General features: G+C 37.9%; 1 protein-coding gene across 2 annotated transcripts in view; it reads left to right on the top strand.

The window, feature by feature from the left end:
• CXADR (CXADR Ig-like cell adhesion molecule) overlaps positions 1–20,961 on the top strand; it is a 72,060-nt gene extending 51,099 nt beyond the window's left edge. The window contains exons 8-9 of one of the 2 annotated variants that reach the window (XM_053564798.1): positions 18,470–18,587; positions 20,489–20,961. In XM_053564798.1, the coding sequence (XP_053420773.1) occupies positions 18,470–18,587; positions 20,489–20,511 (141 nt within the window). In that variant the 3' untranslated portion in view covers positions 20,512–20,961. The remainder of the gene's footprint in view (positions 1–18,469; positions 18,588–20,488) is intronic. The other variant, XM_053564800.1, reaches the window with a different exon arrangement.
• Positions 20,962–21,336: the final 375 nt, after the last annotated feature.

The raw sequence follows: 21,336 nt of genomic DNA, 5'->3' as shown, positions 1-21,336 counted from the left end.
TTCTGATTTTATAACTGTAGCTATTTTTGAATGCTAAATATTTGGCCTGTTTTTATATGGAAAAAAATCTATTTATAAAATATTATAATAAACAGGGTGGCGCCTGTGGCTCAAAGGAGTAGGGCGCCGGCCCCATATGCCGGAGGTTGTGGGTTCAAACACAGCCCCAGCCAAAAACTGCAAAAAAAAATTATATGTATATTATAATAAACACAAAACAGCTTTAATAAAATTTTGGTCCTTCCTATTACTGATTATCATATAGTGCAGATAATTACCACAGAAAGTGGATGTGTACAACACTTTGCTTCCCTTAACTTCATCTTTATCTAGGATTTGGCTGTGAGTGAATCAAAGTCTCTTCCAGAATGGCTTTCAGTTAAAATCGTGTGTAACCTGAAGAGACCTACTGGGTGTTTGGAGGATACAATTTAATTTTAGGCTTATATCTCCAGTGCCTCTGACTTAAGTTTCCATTGCTCAGATAGTACTGATAATTTACCAAATGCCCAAGCTTTGATGATAATTCAGTCGAACCAGAGGTCCATTTAAACGAGAGATCACATATTTGTTCTAGAATTAATATTGGCAATCATCAAGTAGTTAAGCAAAACATTATTATTGCATTTCAGTTAGAGAGCCAAGTATTACTGCATTTCAGTTAGAGAGCCAAGGATAGTACTGCGTCTTCAAAGCAAAGCCTTTCTACCTTATAACTGGGAGACTTGATGTCATTTCTTAAAGCTACACAGGTAATTTGGATTACGTATGATTGTGTAGAGTATGTAGTTCTGCAGCACTTTTAATATGGAAATATGGAGTAGTTTACAGATGTTCTTTTTCTTATTGGGAAGCTTAACAGATGTCATTTCCCTGTTAAAAAGCCCCCTACTCCCTAAAAATATCTCTTGATTATATTGACCAGTTAATCTGGACAAAGTACTTTAAATTCGAGCTATCTGCCATGGACTTGTTACAACAGAAATACAGCCTGAGTGAGACTTAGAGGGAGGTTAATCAAAAACAATCTCAAATCATTATCCATAAAAATTATGCAAAAAAATCAGATTTTTTTTTTTTTTTTTTTTTTTTTTTTTTTTTGCAGTTTTTGGCCAGGGCTGGGCTTGAACCTGCCACCTCTGGCATATGGGGCCAGCGCTCTACTCCTTTAAGCCACAGGCACCGCCTTTTTTTTTTTTTTTTTCCAAAAAGATAATTTTAAAAGTTAAGATTGAGTCCTGGAAATGTGGAGCAAATAAAGGGGCAAGTAAACATTTTGATTAAATATAAAAAGAACTCATTGCATGAAGTTGACTATCAAATTCTGTAAGGTGTGGCTTCTTAAAATAACTATTTTGGGTGTCTTTTCTGTGTGTGCAGCATGTATATTTGAAGCTTTGTAAATGTTTAGAGTTTCTTTTTTTCCCCTCATTTTTGCTTCAACAGTGTTTAGGGCTTCAGATGCCTTATTCCAGTGTGAACAAAAAAGATTCATATTTTATGTGGTTAATGCTTTGATGTGTCACTAAAGGAGTAGTTGGTAGAAAATGTTGACACAATTTTAACCTTTTAGTGCTTGTGACATTATATATTATATATGTACATATATCTTTGTAACATTCTTGTGGTTAGTATTGTAACTGTTCTGGGCAAGTTTTAATATTTCAAATGCCTTTGGATATTTCAGCAATAAAAACATGTTTGGGGCTGGGCCTATGGCTCAAAGGAGTAGGGCGCCGGCCCCACATGCCGGGGGTGGTGGGTTCAAACCCAGCCCCGGCCAAAAACTGCAAAAAAAAAATGTTCGGCAATAGGATTTCTTACTCATTTGCCTATTTTGACACTAAAGTAGTTATTAACTGAGCACAAATTTCCTTTTATATACATTACAGAAGCAGGGAAGAATAATAAATAAATCTGTGAATTGTGGTTCTGTTTATTTCTCTATAGAGAAAGTTTCACTTATAGATGATAACACTAGCCTCTTATAATTGAAATCAAGTTTTATAAAATATATACATACCCTATTTTATAATTTAAGAATATAGTGACTATCAGTTGAATTTGGTTTTGGTTATGGACACTAAAGTTTCCATCAAAGAACTTTGTGTTTTCTGCCAACTTAAGGGAGTAAGTGTTAAAAGAACCACAATTCATTTATTCACTTATTCTTATCTCTAACTGTGAATTTTAGTGATAAATAACACTTGCGCTACCGAGAAAAATATTTTGACACATCACATGTGCAAAGTAGAGAATGGATAATGTCACTTTTAGATTTCGTATTTAAAACTTCAGGCTTACATATCCAATGGTGCAGATTTTGAAATTTGTAAGAATAATTTGTTTTTGTTTTTTTAAAGAACTTGCTCTAGTTTTGTGACCTTGTGTACTTTTGAAATAAAATCCTGAAAGCAGTTCTCTGCCTCACTGTGTGGCTTTATTATGCCTTTTAAAAACTGTTGACTAAAGCTTCAGTATGTTACTCCTCCCTGCTTTCCTGCAGCAAGGTTTCCTTTTTTCCCCCTTGCGCATCCTTTAAGCAGAAGGAATAAAGATGGCAAGAATCATACAACGGGCTGGGCATGGTGGCTCACGCCTACAATCCTAGCACTCTGGGAGGCCGAGGTGGGTGGATTGCTTGAGCTCATGAGTTCGAGACCAGCCTGAGCAAGAGCGAGACCCTATCTCTAAAAAAAATAGAAAAACTGAGGCAAGAGGGTCACTCAAGCCCAAGAGTTGGATGTTACTGTGAGCTTATGATGACACCACGGCACTCTACCCAGGGTGACAGTTTAAGACTCTGTCTCAAAAAAAAAAAAAAAAAATCAGGGCTGCGCCTGTGGCTCAGTGAGTAGGGCACCTGCATACCGAGGGTGGTGGGTTCAATCACAGCCCCGGCCAAACTGCAAAACAAAAAAATAGCTGGGCATCGTGATGGGTGCCTGTAGTCCCAGCTCCTGGGGAGGCTGAGGCAAGAGAATCGCCTAAGCCCAAGAGCTGGAGGGTGCTGAGCTGTGATGCTATGGTACTCTACCGAGGATGGCAAAGTGAGACTCTGTCTCTAAAAAAAAAAAAAAAAAATCATACCTTGATGAAAACATGTCAAAAATACATATATATTTCCCCAGTCCTGTGTATTTATATGTCAGTGTATAATAATTGGGTTGAAATTTGTAAAGTTTCATGATCATTTCAAAATTTGTAATATGAACCCAAGTTTTTCAGATGCATTTAAGATGTGCAGGCTTGTATAAATAAACATCTGTCTTAGTCTATTCCTAATGCTGTAACAAAATACCCTGGACTGGACTATTGAGACATTGGGCAGATTTGGTGTCTGGCAAAGCCTTGCCCTCTAATTCAAAGATGGTGCCTCTTGCTGTGTCCTCACATAGCAGAAGGGGGCAAAGGAGCTTGCTCAAACTTTTTTTTTTTTGTAGAGACAGAGTCTCACTTTATGGCCCTCGGTAGAGTGCCGTGGCCTCACACGGCTCACAGCAATTTCCAACTCCTGGGCTTAAGCGATTCTCTGGCCTCAGCCTCCCGAGTAGCTGGGACTACAGGCGCCCGCCACAACGCCCGGCTATTGTTGCTCAAACTTTTCTTTATAAGGGCACGCCCTAATCTCACTCATGAAGGTAGAGCCCTCATGACTTGATCACACTGGGTGAATGTGAATTTAAAAGACACATAAGAATTTAAGAGACACATTCGTGGCTCAGTGAGTAGGGCGCCGGCCCCATATACCGAGGGTGGTGGGTTCGGACCCAGCCCCAGCCAAACTGCAACAAAAAAATAGCCGGGCGTTGTGGCGGGCGCCTGTAGTCCCAGCTGCTCGGGAGGCTGAGGCAAGAGAATCACGTAAGCCCAAGAGTTGGAGGTTGCTGTGAGCCGTGTGACGCCACGGCACTCTACCCGAGGGCGGTACAGTGAGACTCTGTCTCTACAAAAAAAAAAAAAAAAAAAAGAGACACATTCAGACCATAGCAACATCTTGTGAGGGTTTATTTTAATTGACTGTAAACGTTGATCTCATAAAAAACCAGGGATAGGCTGTTAACGCTTTTGTAAGAAGACTTGTTGAGGAATATTTTATTTATACTAGGGTTTCTCAACCTTGACGCTGTAGACATTTTTGGCTATCAGTGTTTTTATAGAGGACTGTCCTGTGCATTGTGGGACACTACACGTCTAGCATCACCTCTTCCCCCCTGCACACTAGATGCCCCCATCTCTCCACCACCAAAGTCTGACGGTAAAAAACGTCTCCAGGGATGGAAGTGGAAGACATTATTCTTAGTAAAGCATCACAAAAATGGAGAAGCATGAATCCTATGTACTCAATCTTGATATGAGGACAATTAATGACAATTAAGTTTATGGGGGGGGAAGCAGAAAGAGGGATGGAGGGAGGAGGGTGGGGCCTTGGTGTGTGTCACACTTTATGGGGGCAAGACATGATTGCAAGAGGGACTTTACCTAACAATTGCAATCAGTGTAACTGGCTTATTGTACCCTCAATGAATCCCCAACAATAAAAAAAAAAAACAAAAAAAAAAACGTCTCCAGGGCAGTGCCTGTGGCTCAAGGAGTAGGGCCCCGGCCCCATATGCCGAAGGTGGCGGGTTCAAACCCAGCCCTGGCCAAAAACAAACAAACAAAAAAAAAAGTCTCTAAACATTGCCAAATGTCTCCTGGAAATGGGGGGGCAAATCACCTCAACTTGAGAACCACTGATTTATTACACGCATGTAAATTTTTTATTGGGGATTAAATGTGAACAGTATAGGATTTACAGTTAGATGGGTTTGAATATCACTTACTACTAATTGCTTCACTTTGCCTTAAGTTTCCTAATGTTTAAAATGATGATAGAAATACCTGCCTCAGGCTCGGTGCCTGTAGCTCAAGCAGCTAAGGCGCCAGCCATGTACACCAGAGCTGGTGGGTTCGAATCCAGCCCGGGCCTGCCAAACAACGACAACTACAACTACAACCAAAAAATAATAGCTGGGCGTTGTGGCAGGCGCCTGTAGTCCCAGCTACTTGGGAGGCTGAGGCAAGAGAATCGCTTAAGCCCAGGAGTTGGAGGTTGCTGTGAGTTGTGATGCCATAGCACTCTACCCAGGGTGACAGCTTGAGGTGCTGTCTCCAAAAAAAATAAATACCTGCTTCACACAGGATATTGTTGGAAAATGACCCCAAATTATTTTCATTGCAAAAATAATTTTATGGCTGGGGGACACCACATGAGGAACTGTATTAAAGGGTCACAGCATTAGGAAGGTTGAGAACCACTGACCTAAAGCATAATCAAATGTAATTTCAAGATGCAGGAATGGCAACAGTGAGGTCAGAAAGCTAGTCCTAGAAACTTCACTCAGGCTAATTTTTTGCCGTTATGTCCAGAGTATAGGTCAAACATACTTTGTCAGATGATTTTTCAAATTTTGCTAAATATTTATACAGGAGAAAAGAAGTTGCTACCTTGAAGTAACTGCACAAAAAGAAGCTATTAGGTTCTGATTAAGCTTATTTAAAGAAGATTTCTGGAGCTGATGAACTGAGAAATAAATTTCAGTTTGGGTAACCCAGGACTAGGTTCTTGATTGGTTTATTTCTCCTTTCCTGCTGAGCTGTGGGAATTCTCTAATGGAAAATAGGAGAAGGTGGAAGTAGATAGAGAAAGTTAGAAAGTTTGATATCAGTCCCTAGTGAAGTATTAGAAGTCATGGCTATCTTGACTTGTCCTTCTCTAAGTCCTACCCCCCAGTCGTAGTGCTTGGTTGTCTTTAAATATATTAAAAACCACATCATCTGAACATGACATAAAAGGCTTCTCATGGTCCATTATATTTCTTTATGGTTTATTTTTTCCGCATCTCCAGACACACCTTTGTCTGGAGCCATATTTGACAGCCCAGGGGCTGTAGTTTCATATTTTTGTGAATGTGCAATTTTCTCAGCCAAGGAGCGACCCTTCATTATCTACCTGCCACTGTGCTCCACCACGGTTCTGGCATATTTAAAAATATGTGTGTTCTCTATTGATTGCTTTTTTTTCCTGTTTAATTTTGTACATAAATATTTTACCTATTGTTTAAAGTGTTTCATATATATCCATTTGAATGGAGTGTGATGTTTAATGAAGTTGATGTCCCATAACTCATCATTTCCTTATTTTTGGACCTGGAGATTGTTTCCAATTTTCTGTTATACATGTGTATGTAATATTGCATTTCTAGAGTCTTTTCCATTCTTCTGCAATTTCAGAGCACAAGTATTAAAATAATGGGTTGTTAGGACAAAAGAAATTGTGGAATTTAAGTGAAACTACGGTTTTTCATATGCCAGACCATTTCACAAGCTTTTCTTTTAAATTGATGCAATCATCGCTAGCCAACAATTCAAGGAATCTGGTAAGGAAAATAAAGTTCTAGACTTAAAATTATGGTAAGAAAACTTAACATGAAATCTAGCCTTTTGATAAATTTTAAAGCGTACAGTACAGTATTGTTACAGGTACAACGTTTTATAACTCTAGAACCATATTAATAAAATTAGCCCTTTGTGATATGAACAACTTACTTCCTTAGGTTATCATTTTTGATGTTTATGTTTGCCCTTTCTGATTATGTAATCCTAATCCTTTTTTAAATCCCCCATCAGCGGGCGGCGCCTGTGGCTCAAGGAGTAGGGCACTGGCCCCATATGCCGGAGTTGGTGGGTTCAAACCCAGCCTCGGCCAAAAACCGCAAAAAAAAAAAAAAAAGAAAAATCCCCCATCAAAGAAGCTATTTCCAAACCACTGATTCAACCTGACTTCTCTTTCCCTCCTTGAAATTGTACCCTCATTGGGAGCTGAGGGTCACCTGTCTGACACTTAGAGGAGACAAATACCATGTATTTGTCTCCTCTAAATGTCAGACTTCTCAAAGGTGGAGACATCTTCAAGTGTAAATATTCAACACACGACAGATTCTCAGTAATCTCTACTGGTGTTAACTGCAGCAGCTCTGTCTATGTTCGTATCAAGCCATCACCACGTCACAGTGTGTGTCCCCTTTTTTTGGTTTCTTCAAGTTGTTGGAGTGTTTGCCAAGAGCAGTGTTATGGAATCAACATAAACTAAATTAATGAAGAAAATGAGTTATCCTGCACTTGGAAAGATGTGTCTAGGTCACATGTTAGATAAGCTGTCATACACTATTCCAGGCTAAATGTTGGCTGCTGGCACTGTGTGCTTTCAATGTTGCTAAGTAGGACAGTGTTCCTCTCAGTCCCAGAACTGTCAACAGTGAGAACATTTTTAGGGACAGTAGAATGACCTTGTGATTCTAGAAGGAAAGAGTGAAGATATCAGCAACTGCAATTTGCAACCTGTTGGAAAATCATAGTCCTCCAATATTCATCAATCTTTTAATCTGACAAAGAGAGTGACATTTTTATGTGTTCAGGGAAACTACAGAACACTAAAATAATCGTGTGGAGGAAATGGAATCTCTGCCTTGTCAACTCAAAGATACTATCTGCTATGTTTAGAACAAGGTAAAGATGCACTGCATAATAGCCAAGTATACACACTTTATGAACATGTGTGTATATAGATTTGATTGAAACTTTTTGGGGGGAACAGTTTCACTCTGCTGCTCTGGGTGGAGTCCCATGGCATCGTCATAGCTCACAGTAATCTTAAACTCTTAGCTTCAAACCTGATGCTCTTGTCTCAGCCTCCCAAACAGCAGAGACTACAGGTGCCCATCACAACGCCCAGCTAGTTTTTCTGTTTTTAGTAGAGACAGGGTCTCACTCTCATTCAAGCTGGTTTCGAACTCCTGAGTTCAAGCAATTTACCCATCTCAGCCTCTCTGAGTGTTAGGATTACTGGTGTGAGCCACTGTGTCCAACCTGACTTAAACTTCTTACAAAATTATGGACAAAAGATGTGTGATATAGCTAAGTCAAGAAACTTAACATAGCAGTTCAAGTTCTGCCAAAAAAAGATAGGTGTATAGGCTATTTTTAAATGTCAAAATAAAGACAATTTTTTTTTTTTGTTTATTTTTTTGAGGCAGAGTGCTGCGGCTTCACGGTTCACAGCAACCTCAAATTCTTGGGCCCAAGCGATTCTCTTGCCTCAGCCTCCCAAGCAGCTGGGACCACAGGCACCTGCCACAACTCTTGGCCGTTATTTTCAGTTGCCTTTGTCATTGTTTTAGCTGGCCTGGGCCAGAATATAAAGACAATTTTTTTTTTTTTTTTTTTTTTTTTTTTGTAGAGACAGAGTTTCACTGTACCGCCCTCGGGTAGAGTGCCCTGGCCTCACACGGCTCACAGCAACCTCTAACTCTTGGGCTTACGTGATTCTCTTGCCTCAGCCTCCCGAGCAGCTGGGACTACAGGCGCCCGCCACAACGCCCGGCTATTTTTTTGTTGCCGTTTGGCCGGGGCTGGGTTTGAACCCGCCACCCTCGGCATATGGGGCCGGCGCCCTACTCACTGAGCTACAGGCGCCGCCCTAAAGACAATTTTAAATGCTTATGGTGGTTACAGGAAAGATATGTCAAATTTCAAGAGATTAACTGGGGGATGGTAGTTTCTCAAATTTTCTCCAACGTATTTATATTTTTGTATATCATCCACTTTAGTACCAAATCGATACTTGAAACACAGTATCACCTTATCCAGGATAGCCATCAGATAATTTGGCCATACTGACAGAGCCTGTAAAATCCACTCTGCTCTCCCTGGAATCAGCAAGTAAGCATAATGACTGAACACTCAAACGTTGACTAAGAAAAACAAGTATAGTGCTCTTTTCCTGGATTTTAAAAATTCAGCACTATTCCATTATTACATGAATTCCTTTTTGGCCCTTTTCTTTGAGAACAATTTACAAAAGCAATCAGCAAAACATCACTATGATCTGGTTTCACCTGTTAAAAATATCCTATAATGGATCCTGGGGTGTAAATACAAGGCGATCATGGGTGTAGTACCTCACATAGAACAGATAGATCTTAACTCCTTCCCTTTTGTTGCTGTGCTAGATAGAAAGGGATCCGTCACGGCCACCAGTTAGTTCTTCCAAGGCTTGCATAAAAGAGGTGCTTTTCACTGGTTTTTCGTGCAAAGACTCGAGTGGGAAGGCTTGTGCTCTTGATTTAAGGATGAGTTTAGAAGCAGTAAGTAGAATTGTTAAGAGTCTGGGCTTTGGAGTTAGGCAGACGTTCAAATCCTGGCTCAACCACTGAGCAAATGAGAAACAAACTATGTATGTCATGAACATACATGAGATGGTCTGTATAAAGTGCCAAGCACAGCACCTGGCTGGTATTAAGCCATCAGTCAGCAATGAGTCTTACTAAAGATGTAGCTTTTAGCTCTTTATTTATCTTGGCCTACAACAGCAATGTGAAGAGAGCCTTCAAAGAGAACTGTAGCAGAAGGTGGTTAAAGTATACCTCATTGTGCCATTCTATATTCACAACTTTGTCATTCTGTCGTGCAAACTCTCAGATAGTTCCTAATATATTTGGACATTTTACCATTAAGGTCTTGCAAATCTGAAAGTCCTGCTCCCAAGATAATAGCTTGAATAAAGCAAGAGTAGGGAACAGAAGTTTGGGAAAGAAAATGCTTATACAATGACAGCATTTAAGAGGTAGGTTGGTTGGTTTTTAAACCAGAAACAAATGAGCTACAATCATTATGAAAGACACATAACAAAAATATTACTATATAATTCTTGATGTTATCTAGTTCAATATCATTTTAGGAAAATAAAGACTCAGAAAGGTTTTAATTTGCAAAGGCAACATAGAAACAGAATCTTGTCTCTTAATTCTTGGTTTAGTATTTTTCTAGGAACCTTGAGTCCTTGGCAGTCCAGACCCCGAGAGAACTACCCTGTTTCCCCAAAAATAAGACAGTGTCTTATTTTAAGGTGTGCTCCCAAAGATGCACTAGGTTTTATTTTCAGGGGATGTCTTATGGTTTCCTGTAAGTAGGTCTTATTTTCGGAGGATGTCTTATTTTCGGGAAAACAGGGTATATGCAAGGAAAGAAGAAGGAAGAGTTAAGAGTGTCAGCAACGGTCAGGGAGAAGGCCAATGGCAGGATAGCTGAGTAACAGGGCTCTTCCATTCCCTCTTAAACGTGGTCACGTAAGAGTCAACAGCTGCATACTCTTCTCCTGATGCCCATTGACACCAATGGGGTATGTGTTTGATGGGAGTCTGCTTTTTTGTTGGGCAGCAACCGTCCATACTTGTTATACTTACTATGATTACATATTTAATAGTTCCTAACAACTACACTAGAAATGATTCTCCCGTCACTTTGCTTCAAAAGTATATTAAGTTTTCGGGGCGGCGCCTGTGGCTCAGTCGGTAAGGCACCGGCCCCATATACCGAGGGTGGCGGGTTCAAACCCGGCCCCGGCCGAACTGCAACAAAAAAATAGCCGGGCGTTGTGGCGGGCGCCTGTAGTCCCAGCAACTTGGGAGGCTGAGGCAGGAGAATCGCTTAAGCCCAGGGAGTTGGAGGTTGCTGTGAGCTGTGTGAGGCCACGGCACTCTACCGAGGGCCATAAAGTGAGACTCTGTCTCTACAAAAAAAAAAAAAAGTATATTAAGTTTTCACTCTACTCACTGCAAAGAAACCAAACTTTAAATGAGGATCCATATATTACGGGTAAAGATGATAGAGAAAACACAAATAGTACACCTAGCAATAGATCTGTATTTTTAGAAAAATTCTTAACTCTATACATCAAAAATGTGGTGACTGAACGTATATTAATATATTTTAAACATTTAAAAGGTTTAAGGGATGTATCATTCTTAATGAATTCCCACTTAACATTTTGATGGCCAGTCCTGATCATTAGGAGAGATTGTACTGTAAACCTGCACACCAAATCCTTATGTCACAGCCTTTATTTTGTCTCTTATACATCCCTTCCTAGATTTGTCAGTAAGTATAAAACACCACTAATGCTGTTTATTTATTTATTTTTTTTTTTTTTTGAGAAAGTCTCACTTTGTCACCCTTGGTGATTGTCACCGTTGGTGAGTGTTGTGGCATCATAGCTCACAGCAACCTCACTCTTGGGCTCAAGTGATTCTCTTGGCTCAGCCTCCCAAGTAGCTGGGACTATAGGCACCTGCTACAACACCCTACTATTTTTAGAGAAGGGGTCTCTAAAACCCGTGAGCTTGGGCGATCCACTCACCTCGGCCTCCCAGAGTGCTAGGATTACAGGGGTGTGCCGCCGTGCCTGGCCTACAAATGCTATTTTCAAAATTATTTACCAAAGGATCTTAGTTATCAATATCAGTTTTTAAAAGTGGTTTGTCTTATCACCGAGCAGTATTAAGAGTATTATTATTATTTTTTTATTTGAGACAGAGTCTCACTTTGTTGCTTAGGCTGAAGTGCAATCCTTGCTCACTGTAACTTCAAATTCCTGGGCTCAAGAGACCCTACTTCAGCCTCCTGAGTAGCTGGGACTACAGGCACATGCCACTACATCTGAGCAATTATTTTTATTTTTCTAGAGATGGGGTCTGTCTCGCCCAGACTGGTCTTGAACCACTGGCCTTATGTTATCTCCCACCTTGGCCTCCCAAAGTGCTGAAAATACAAGTAGGCATGAACCACCATCTCCAGCCTTATTTCTATCTTTTGATCTGCACCTTTTGTAACCTTGCATTCTAAATATTTGTGCCCTTTTTCCTTAATGGCAACTTTACTGACGTGTACGTTTTTTTCTATACACATACAAGAGTAGAAGGAACTGAATGTCATGTCTTCTGTGTTTCTCTGTCTCTTTCTCTCTCATACACACACGCACCCAGCAAACAGAATTAGAGGGTTACAATTAACCAGACAAAAAAGAAACACAAAACAGATTTCAGTGAGTGATAATGCAAATGACAAAACTGAATTTTATATTTTCCATATTCCAGTTACTTGAGAACTAAGCTCAAAATTTTAAAATACACTTTCATTTTTAATCAGCATATTTTATCACTTCTTTGCAAGAAAGAAGCAAATAGTCAATCACACTGGCAGTTTTTCTGCTGATGTTTACATCTAATTAGTTTGACTCTAAAACATTGTCTACGTTTGAATTCAAAAAGTTGGCAGTTCTATTATGAGATTAACTTCTCCATTTATTTCTGGACTTTAATGGAATACTTCTGAACATCACCACTAGTGTTATACATTGATACATGACTGAAAAGATACTCCAAAAAGAGATCTGTATTTTAAAAACTAGTATTAAAGATTGGTTAATCAGTTAAAACACATGTATATGAATACTATGAAACTATTAAAAATCAGGTTTTAGAAAAGTATCAATAACTTAAGATATTCCATGTTTTTAAATTTTATGACCATAAAATTCCTATCATAGCAACAGCATTGGAGTATATAAATTATATACCCTTATAGTAAAAGTTCCCTCATCCATTAAAATATTCAGTGCTATCTCTGCTGAAGGGATGACAGGTGATTTTAATTATGTCTTTGTGTATTTAATTTTTATCCTAAAGGAACAATAGTACTTTATTAACAAAAAATAATTTGAATAAAGAAATGTTTGTTGTATGTAACTATGACATAATTAAAATTTTCCATTATCAATGGCAAATTTCTACAGGTAGATTCATAGAAAAAGCAGTGACTTAAATTTATAACCACTAACACTTTTCATTTAGAAAGAAGATTATTTTTTGCAAATACAGCTTCTATTTTTTTTTTGTTAAAAGTTATTTCAAGATTTATTCATAGGTAATTTGAGATCATTTTAATTTGGTGTTACAAAAGGTAAGCTCTTACAACTTCTACTTTTGAAGTCAGAAAACATGTGATCCTTCTTGTGGCAAAAATTTTTACAGTTGATTTATTCCTTTTCATTGAACTCTGGTCTAAACCAAAAGAGTATCAAAATGACATCTATTTTATTGCTTTCCTTGATTTATAAATGCTTGATTTATAATGCAAAAATTAATGCTCAGACACTATTTTTTTTAAGTATAACAACTAACTCCCCCATTTAGCTCCTAAGAGCATGTGTCCCCCGAGCTCACCTACTGCCTGGGTTTTGTTACCTGAGGCAACTTACTTGAGTACTCAGAGATTCAAGTTTCCTTATGTGTAAAGTGAAGATTAATACTAGAACACACACAGGTGTCACAAAATAAAAAATAGTACTTAATTTCTATTTAGATTTGTAAAATATTTTGTAAGTATATACATACACATGACTATAATGGTGGCATTATCCTGTTATAAATCTAAGTGGGTTTTGTTTTGTTTTTAGTGAGATAGAATCTTACTCTGTCCCCCAGGCTAGAATGCTATGGCCTCAGCCTAGATGACAGCAACTTCAAACTCATGGGTTTAGCAATCCTCCTGTTTTAGCCTCCCGAGTAGGTGGGACTACAGGCATATATGTCACCACACAAGGCTAATTTTTGTGTTTTTAGTAAAGATGGGGTCTGACTTTGCTCAGGCTGGTCTCAAACTCCTGAGCTCATCCTCCCACCTTTGCCTTCCAGACTGCTAGGATTACAGGTATGAGCCTTGAATAGCCACATCCTTACTTTTCTTTTTTTTTTGTAGAGACAGAGTCTCACTGTACCGCCCTCGGGTAGAGTGCCGTGGCGTCACACGGCTCACAGCAACCTTTAACTCTTGGGCTTACGCGATTCTCTTGCCTCAGCCTCCCGAGCAGCTGGGACTACAGGCGCCCGCCACAATGCCCGGCTATTTTTCTGTTGCAGTTTGGCCGGGGCTGGGTCCGAACCCGCCACCCCTGGCATATGGGGCCGGCGCCCTACTCACTGAGCCACAGGTGCCGCCCACACATCCTTACTTTTTAAAAAAGTTTTATTTTTAATTATTATGGGTACATAATTATCCTTACTTTTCATAGTCACTTTTATTCTTTTCACATCTCATGGAAACATATTTATTGAGCATTTGATACTTGCCAGGTACTAGAGTATTTTACATTAATCATCTGATTTTATAATAAACCTATTATTTTACTATTATCCTCACTTTTTGCTTTAAACCCTTAGAATAATTTTTCTATATCAACATAGCTCATATTTTTATCAGTCTCAGAAAGTATGAATTACCTTTCGTTATTGCAAATAATGCTGCAGCAAGCATTCTTGCATGTCAGTTTTTTTTTTTTAAGAGTCTCACTTTGTTACCCTCGGTAGAGTGCCATGGTGTCACAGCTCACAGCAACCTCCAGCTCTTGGGCTTAGGCGATTCTCTTGCCTTAGCCTCCCAAGTAGCTGGGACTAACGCCCGGCTATTTTTTGTTGCAGTTTGGCCAGGGCCAGGTTTGAACCCTCCACCCTTGGTATATGGTGCCACGCCCTACTCACTAAGCCACAGGTGCCACCTTGCATGTCAGTTTTTATATAGTGTGGAAGTATTTCCATAGTCTATCTTTTGTATATATAAAAGTAGAATTACTGGGTAATATAACATTTTTACACATTAACATTTTTTCTTGCATTGTCAAGTTGCCTTCCAAGAAGAAAATAAAACAATCTCTTCAATTTATTAGCTGAAAAATGGCATTTCATATTCTCAACTTACACTTACCTTGCCATTAGTGTGCCATTAACCTGTCTTTTAATTTGTTTTTAGACATTTGTATTATTTTATTGATTTGGCTGTTCTAAATAATGTAATTATATATAGAAACCTTTTGCATACAGAAATTTTAATTTTCTTTTTTTTTTAATTCATTTTCTTTTATACATTTTGTGAAAATGTAAACTATTTTTCTTAATTCCAAATCACCAGGCTTCTACTATGGGCAAAATTTTCCATGTTTCCTCTCAAAACTTTTATAATTTACATTATTCCTTTAAATCTGAAATGTTTTTACAAGGGATTTGACTTTAAAAAAATGGATAGCCAAATAGCTCACTATTAATTTTTCATTAGTGAATTCTTTCATTTGAAAAGCCATATTCATCAAATTTATGTATATAAATGTTTCTGGTTTACATCTCTGTTTCCCTGTTGTATCTGTTGATTCTTATGTTATACTTTAGAATATACATTAATAAATCATGCAAAAAACAATACTCTTCAATCATTGTTCTTTTCTAAAAAGTTCTTGGATAACCTTGAAAATTTATTTTAAGAAAGTATTGGTATTCTTGACATTCTTCCATGTAAACTTAAAATCAGGCTTTCTGGGCGGCGCCTGTGGCTCAGTGAGTAGGGCGCCGGCCCCATATACCGAGGGTTGTGGGTTCAAACCCAGCCCCGGCCAAACTGCAACCAAAAAATAGCCAGGTGTTGTGGCAGGCTACGCCTGTAGTCCCAGCTGCTGGGGAGGCTAAGGCAAGAGAATCACGTAAGCCCAAGAGCTAGAGGTTGCTGTGAGTCCTGTGATGTCATGGTACTCTACTGAGGGCAGTAAAGTGAGACTCTGTCTTTACAAAAAAAAAAAAAAAAAAAAATCAGGCTTTCTACATTACATAAAATTTCATTAGGATTTTTTTTCTTTTTTTGTGGTTTTTGGCCGAGGCTGGGTTTGAACCCACCACCTACAGCATATGGGACTGGCGCCCTATCCCTTTGAGCCACAGGCACCGCCCTTCATTAGGATTTTTATTATGACTTATATTTTTATGTATTAATTTGTAGAAAAGTTTTTATAATATTGAGTCCATTTACAAATATAGTATATTCTTCTATTCCGTTTATTACCTTCATTTTTTATCAAGTTTTTATAATTTTTTCTTCTTCATGGGACTCATTCCTTTCTGTTGTTAAAGGTTATTTCTGGATATTTAATACTTTTCCTTTATAGAGGTCTTTTTTCCCCCACAAAGTACTATTAACATTTTTCTCATATAAACATACACACTAGGAACATTAGGGGAAAAGTATATGAAACCATAAGCCTGTTACAAGAATTTCTTATTTTGGAATATTTCCTTTTAGACACAGTTTCATCACAAACATAAAATTTTTTAACTATATTACAGTCATTTAATTCAGAAACATAATAGACTGCCCATGAAACATACATGCAATTTGATTACCAGTGGTGTGTGTAGTATTTCTAGCTGCTAAAAATTAATCCAGCAAACTTGTTTTAAATCAAGTCCTTTCAAAAAGTGTTGCCTTTTTATCCCTCTTGTAACCAAGTAATAATGCTTAGTATAACAATTTAAAGACTGAATTGTACAAAGTGGAAAACTAAAATTCTCTGTATTGGCCCTTCTCCTGCCTCTGAGAATACTACAGTTAACAATTTACTTATTTTTCTAGGTAATTCTGGCACTGTTCTAAACTTAACACTTATCTCCCCCCCCCCTTTTTTTTTTGGTTACATGTCATTACAAATTGATCTATTCTTTCCCTGTCACCCCATGGCTACATGGTATTTTCCACAGTATTTTTCTTAAGTAGATGTTCAAACTTTATTTAACTATTCATAGTTATTTGAGGTTCTGTTGATTTTGCATGCAAAACAATTTTGCAACGAACACTTTTACATAGATAATGGCACTCTTGTTTGAGTACTTCTGTAGGTAACATTCTAGAAATACAGTTGCTTAATTAAATAATATACACTTCAAAAAGGTGTTTCCTCTTTAAAATACTAACACTGAGTATGACTTCTTCCCCACATAACCTCACCAATGCTGGGCATTATTATTATTATTATTCCTATTATTCTTATTATTTTTGGCCAGGGCTGGGTTTGAACCCGCCACCTCTGGCATATGGGGCCGGCACCCTACCCCTTTGAGCCACAGGCGCCGCCTGGGGCATTATTAAAGTTCACACATTATGCTAAGTGTACAGAGCTGATCCAATAAATCTGTTAGCCTAGAAATGTTTTTACCCTTACTCCATATAGATTTAAAACTTTATACATTATACGTTAAGTATGTACTTACACACATAAATAAAAAATGGTAGCTTTTTAACCACATTATGAGTGTCTGTATCATGACAGGTGGTCTTTACAAGTCCTATGGAATTTAATCTGAAGTTTCCCATGATTATGTTTCTAACTTTTTTTTTTCCTTTGGGACAAGAGTCTCACTATATCATCCTTGGTAGAGTGCTACGGCATCATAACTCACAGCAACTTCAAACTCTTGGGCTTAAGTAATTCTCTTGCATCAGCCTCCCGAGTAGCTGGGATACAGGTGCCTGCCACAACGCCTGGCTATTTTCTTGTTGCAGTTGTCATTGTTGTTTAGCTGGCCTGGGCCGGGATTGAACCTGCTAGCCTCCATGTGCTACAGGTGCTGAGTGTATGTTTCTAACTTTTATGGAAATCATTTTTGCAGCTAACTACTCTTTTGAGGACAGAAACAAATTCAATACTTGTATTTGCACTGATAGTGTGCTTTCTGAAATAAACATCAAACCACCCTTGTTTTAGTGATGTATCTGTTAAAAGTTGCAATGGTGAATTTGCTTTGGATAAGGGTTTAAATGGTGCTTCAATTTTGGTCCTTATGGTATCCTTAAAATTATATATGAACAAAGAAACATGAAAGACAGCCTAATGCTATTAAATTGGGAGGTGGGTGGTTTCTACAACCAATCAAGTGTAGCCATTTGAATAGGTATTGTACAACAAACCTTCCCTATAACTAGTACTTGCATGACAACTTCCCAGTATGGTAAGTCTGTGCCATAAGGTGCCATATGTAATGCAGAGATGCTTTTTTAATTTAATTTATAAAAGAAAGATATTTGGCTTACAGTTCTACAGGTTGTGTAACAAGTGAGACGTTAGCATTTGCGCCTGGTGAGGGCTTCAGGAAGTTTACACTCAGAGCAGGAAGCAAGGGGAAAACAGGAGGTGGTGCCAGGCTCTTTTTAACAACTGCTTCTCCAAGAAACTAAGAAGGACTCGAACTCCCTCAAGAATGGCAGAAGCCATTCATGAGTGATCTGCCCCCATGATCAAAACACTTTCAAGGCAGAGATACGTTTGCCTTGCTCTAAGGGCCTAACAATGTTACTCCTTCACAAACAGGAATACACAATGCCAGAGAAATACATGGAAAATTTGGCACAAGGTGTACTAAACATTGTACATCATGTTAAATTGGCATATATTTGACAACTAAGAGAAACAAGTTAAAGACCATAAGTAAACTTAAGTATTACTATTACTAATACCCTGTTAATTATTTGTTATCCTTCCACTTGACCAATCATTGGTACAGCCTGCTTTGTCAATCAAGTCTACTGCAATTTCATTTCTAGTTCAAGCCAATAAAATTGCTATCAAAATTGTCAGCTCTCTTTTCAGAAATATCTGAATAGTATGTAACAAGGGAGAAGATCAAGGATTAGAGGTTAATCAATAGTTCAACATCTTGTTCTCATTCACATAATATAATCTTTGTATTGGCTCTTTTTTTCTTTTCTTTTTTTTGAGACACAGCCTCAAGCTGTCACCCTGGGTAGAGTGCCGTTGCATCACAGCTCACAGCAACCTCCAATTCCTGGGCTTAAGCAATTCTTTTGCCTCAGCCTCCCAAGTAGCTGGACTACAGGTACCCACAAGGCCTGGCCATTTTTTGCTTATCGTTGTCATTGTTGTTTGGCAGACCTGAGCTGGTTTCAAACCCGCCAGCTCTGCTGTAGGTTGGCTGGCACCTTAGCCGCTTGAGCTATAGGCACTGAGCCTGGTTCCTTTTTTCAAAGCTTAGGCTGATACTGATTCACAAGTTTTAAGATTTAGTAGATTTTGCAACTAACAAACTGAATCTGGAACCAAGATATCACAGAGCATGGGCTTTAAAAAAGCCTAATTTGGTTTTAAGTCAGAGCTTCATTACTTAGCTTTTTGTGACCTTGGGCTTTTTTAACCTACCTCAAATGGCTTTTATGAGGAAGTATTAAATAAGTTTTTGGTACATAATAAAAGTAAGAATTTATTGTTTACTATTATCTGAAAAATGGACAGAATAGCTACTGTACAAGGTAAAATTAACGTTTTTTTTTCTTCCCAATCATCAAATAAGTATCATATACCTATGATAAATAGAAGTCAACCTAAATGCTATACTATCTTAGGTTGAAATCATAATTTATTATAAAGTTAAATACTTTTAAGATATGACACCAAAAAATAAGCACTTTAGTATTGATGTAATAGAACTTACCAAAAAAATTTGTATTTTTCAAAATCCATGTCCAAGTTTAACCACTAATATTTAGAGCTTTGCAGTTATGCCTACAAATATAAAATGGTGTATTAAAACAAATTATCTTCATTGTTCAGTGACAAACCACTCCTGCCTGAAACGGCCTGATAAGGTTGAAATCATAGTTACATTTTGTCTTCATTATGGTAATCCTTGAGTTCTTTAAGGGAGACAGACTTATAGACCTAACTCCTAGAGTCATAATTAGTAATAACCATTAAAAGGTTTATCAAACTTTTGTACCACATTCTTGGTAGAATTTAAGACCCAACTACTGGAGAATGATGGTTTTCTTAGGGATACATTAGAAAAGCTATATTGACAAGAACTTTCTTTTGCTCTAAACAGATTTTAGAAGAATGTGGAGGATGGAGTGTCAATCAGGGTAGAATCTTCTGTAGATAGTACATCCTCCTGTATGTAGTCAAATTCCAGTAATATTTTTGATCAATGGTTGGCTGAATCTGTAAATATGAAACCTCCACATACAGAGGGCCAATTTACCTATAGCATAAGCAAAGTAATAAATACTGTCTGCCAACTTCATGATTAAAAATACTTGTGGTTCAAAGGAGTAGGGCGCCAGCCCCATATGCCGGAGGTTGCGGGTTCAAACCCAGCCCCGGCCAAAAAACAAACAAAAAAAATACTTGAAACTTTCCAACTTTATGCCAGTTGCCTACAAATCTCTTTATTACCACAAAACTCTCTAGGACCCACAGGAAACTGTATTGACTTTGAAGGTTTTTTTTTTTTAACTTAAAACTAATTTCCTTTGCATTACCAATTACTTCTGTGAAACATACCCAAATTTGAATAGGCATTCAGTATAGATTTCCGGCAAAAGTGAGTATTATGGTTTAGAAATTATGTTAAAAGTTGCATATGGTTTAACAAAGAGTACATTAACATTAAGCCCATTAGTCTTAAAATGAGTTTTCTGATGAAATTGCAACATTTTAAATACCACTGTAAAAACTGACTTCACACTTTAATCCCAGTGAGCTATACCTTAATGATTTATGTACTTTTCTGTATTTTATACTTAACAGAATTAAAAAAAAAATTTTAGATAGCCAACGCCATCCAATTACTTACTAGCAAGTTATGATTTTTCTGGTACGTCAGATATTTAAGACTGGAAATGTAAAGATAAGGGTGATGAAAAAAAGTATTGCTAACCGTAGTTTTTAAAAATTTACCTCTTATAAAAAATCCACTCTTACAGATATCTCTTTTTTTTATAGTTCAAGTACGCTTACAAGACTGATGGGATTACAGTGGTTTAAATACGAAGGACTACTGAAGAATCTCAAGTACTGTATTTGGCTTTACTTTAGACTTCTAGTAAAGACTTAAATGGTTTTTCAAAAAAGAACAAAGTTTGAAGCGACTATAAGGACATTTTTCTGTTTTATGCAATGGCATTAGGCATGTAAGTCAGATGTCTTAAGACTCAAAATTAGTATAGGACAAATTCCTGTTTCAAAAAACCTATGGATAGTGACTTTGATAATTAAAGGTTATTTTATTATATTTGTATTTTCGATTAGCTAGCATTAGCAAATTTTTAACATTTTATATGCATATTTTGGTATGTGGTCTTTGGGGAAAAGTATGGTTAATAAAAAGCTCATTTTGGGGGGGTGGCACCTGTTGCTCAACGGGGTAGGGCACAGGCCCCATATGCCGGAGATGGAGGGTTCAAACCCAGCCCAAGCCAAAAACTGCAAAAAAAATAAAAATAAAAAATGCTGATTTTTTTTAAAAAAGTGATTTCAAAATTCTCATATTTTGTTTAATTTTTTTTTGAGACAGAGTCTCATTTTTTCACTGTTGAGTGCTGTGCATAGTAGCTCACAGCAACCTCAAACTCCTGGGCTCAAGCAATCCTTCTGTCTCAGCCTCCCAAATAGCTGGGATTACAGGCTCTGACCACAATGCCCAGCTATTCTTAGAGACAGGGTCTCGCTCTTGCTCAGCCTCAAACTCCTGAGCTCAAGCAATCCACCTGCCTCAGCCTCCCAGAATGCTAGGATTACAGGCGTGAGCCACTGTGGCTGGCCTTTGTTTAGTATTTTTGATAAATATTTAA

Source organism: Nycticebus coucang, chromosome 16 (genome assembly GCF_027406575.1).
Source record: "Nycticebus coucang isolate mNycCou1 chromosome 16, mNycCou1.pri, whole genome shotgun sequence".
Lineage (NCBI taxonomy): Eukaryota > Metazoa > Chordata > Mammalia > Primates > Lorisidae > Nycticebus > Nycticebus coucang.
This window is presented reverse-complemented; position numbering and strand designations above follow the sequence as displayed.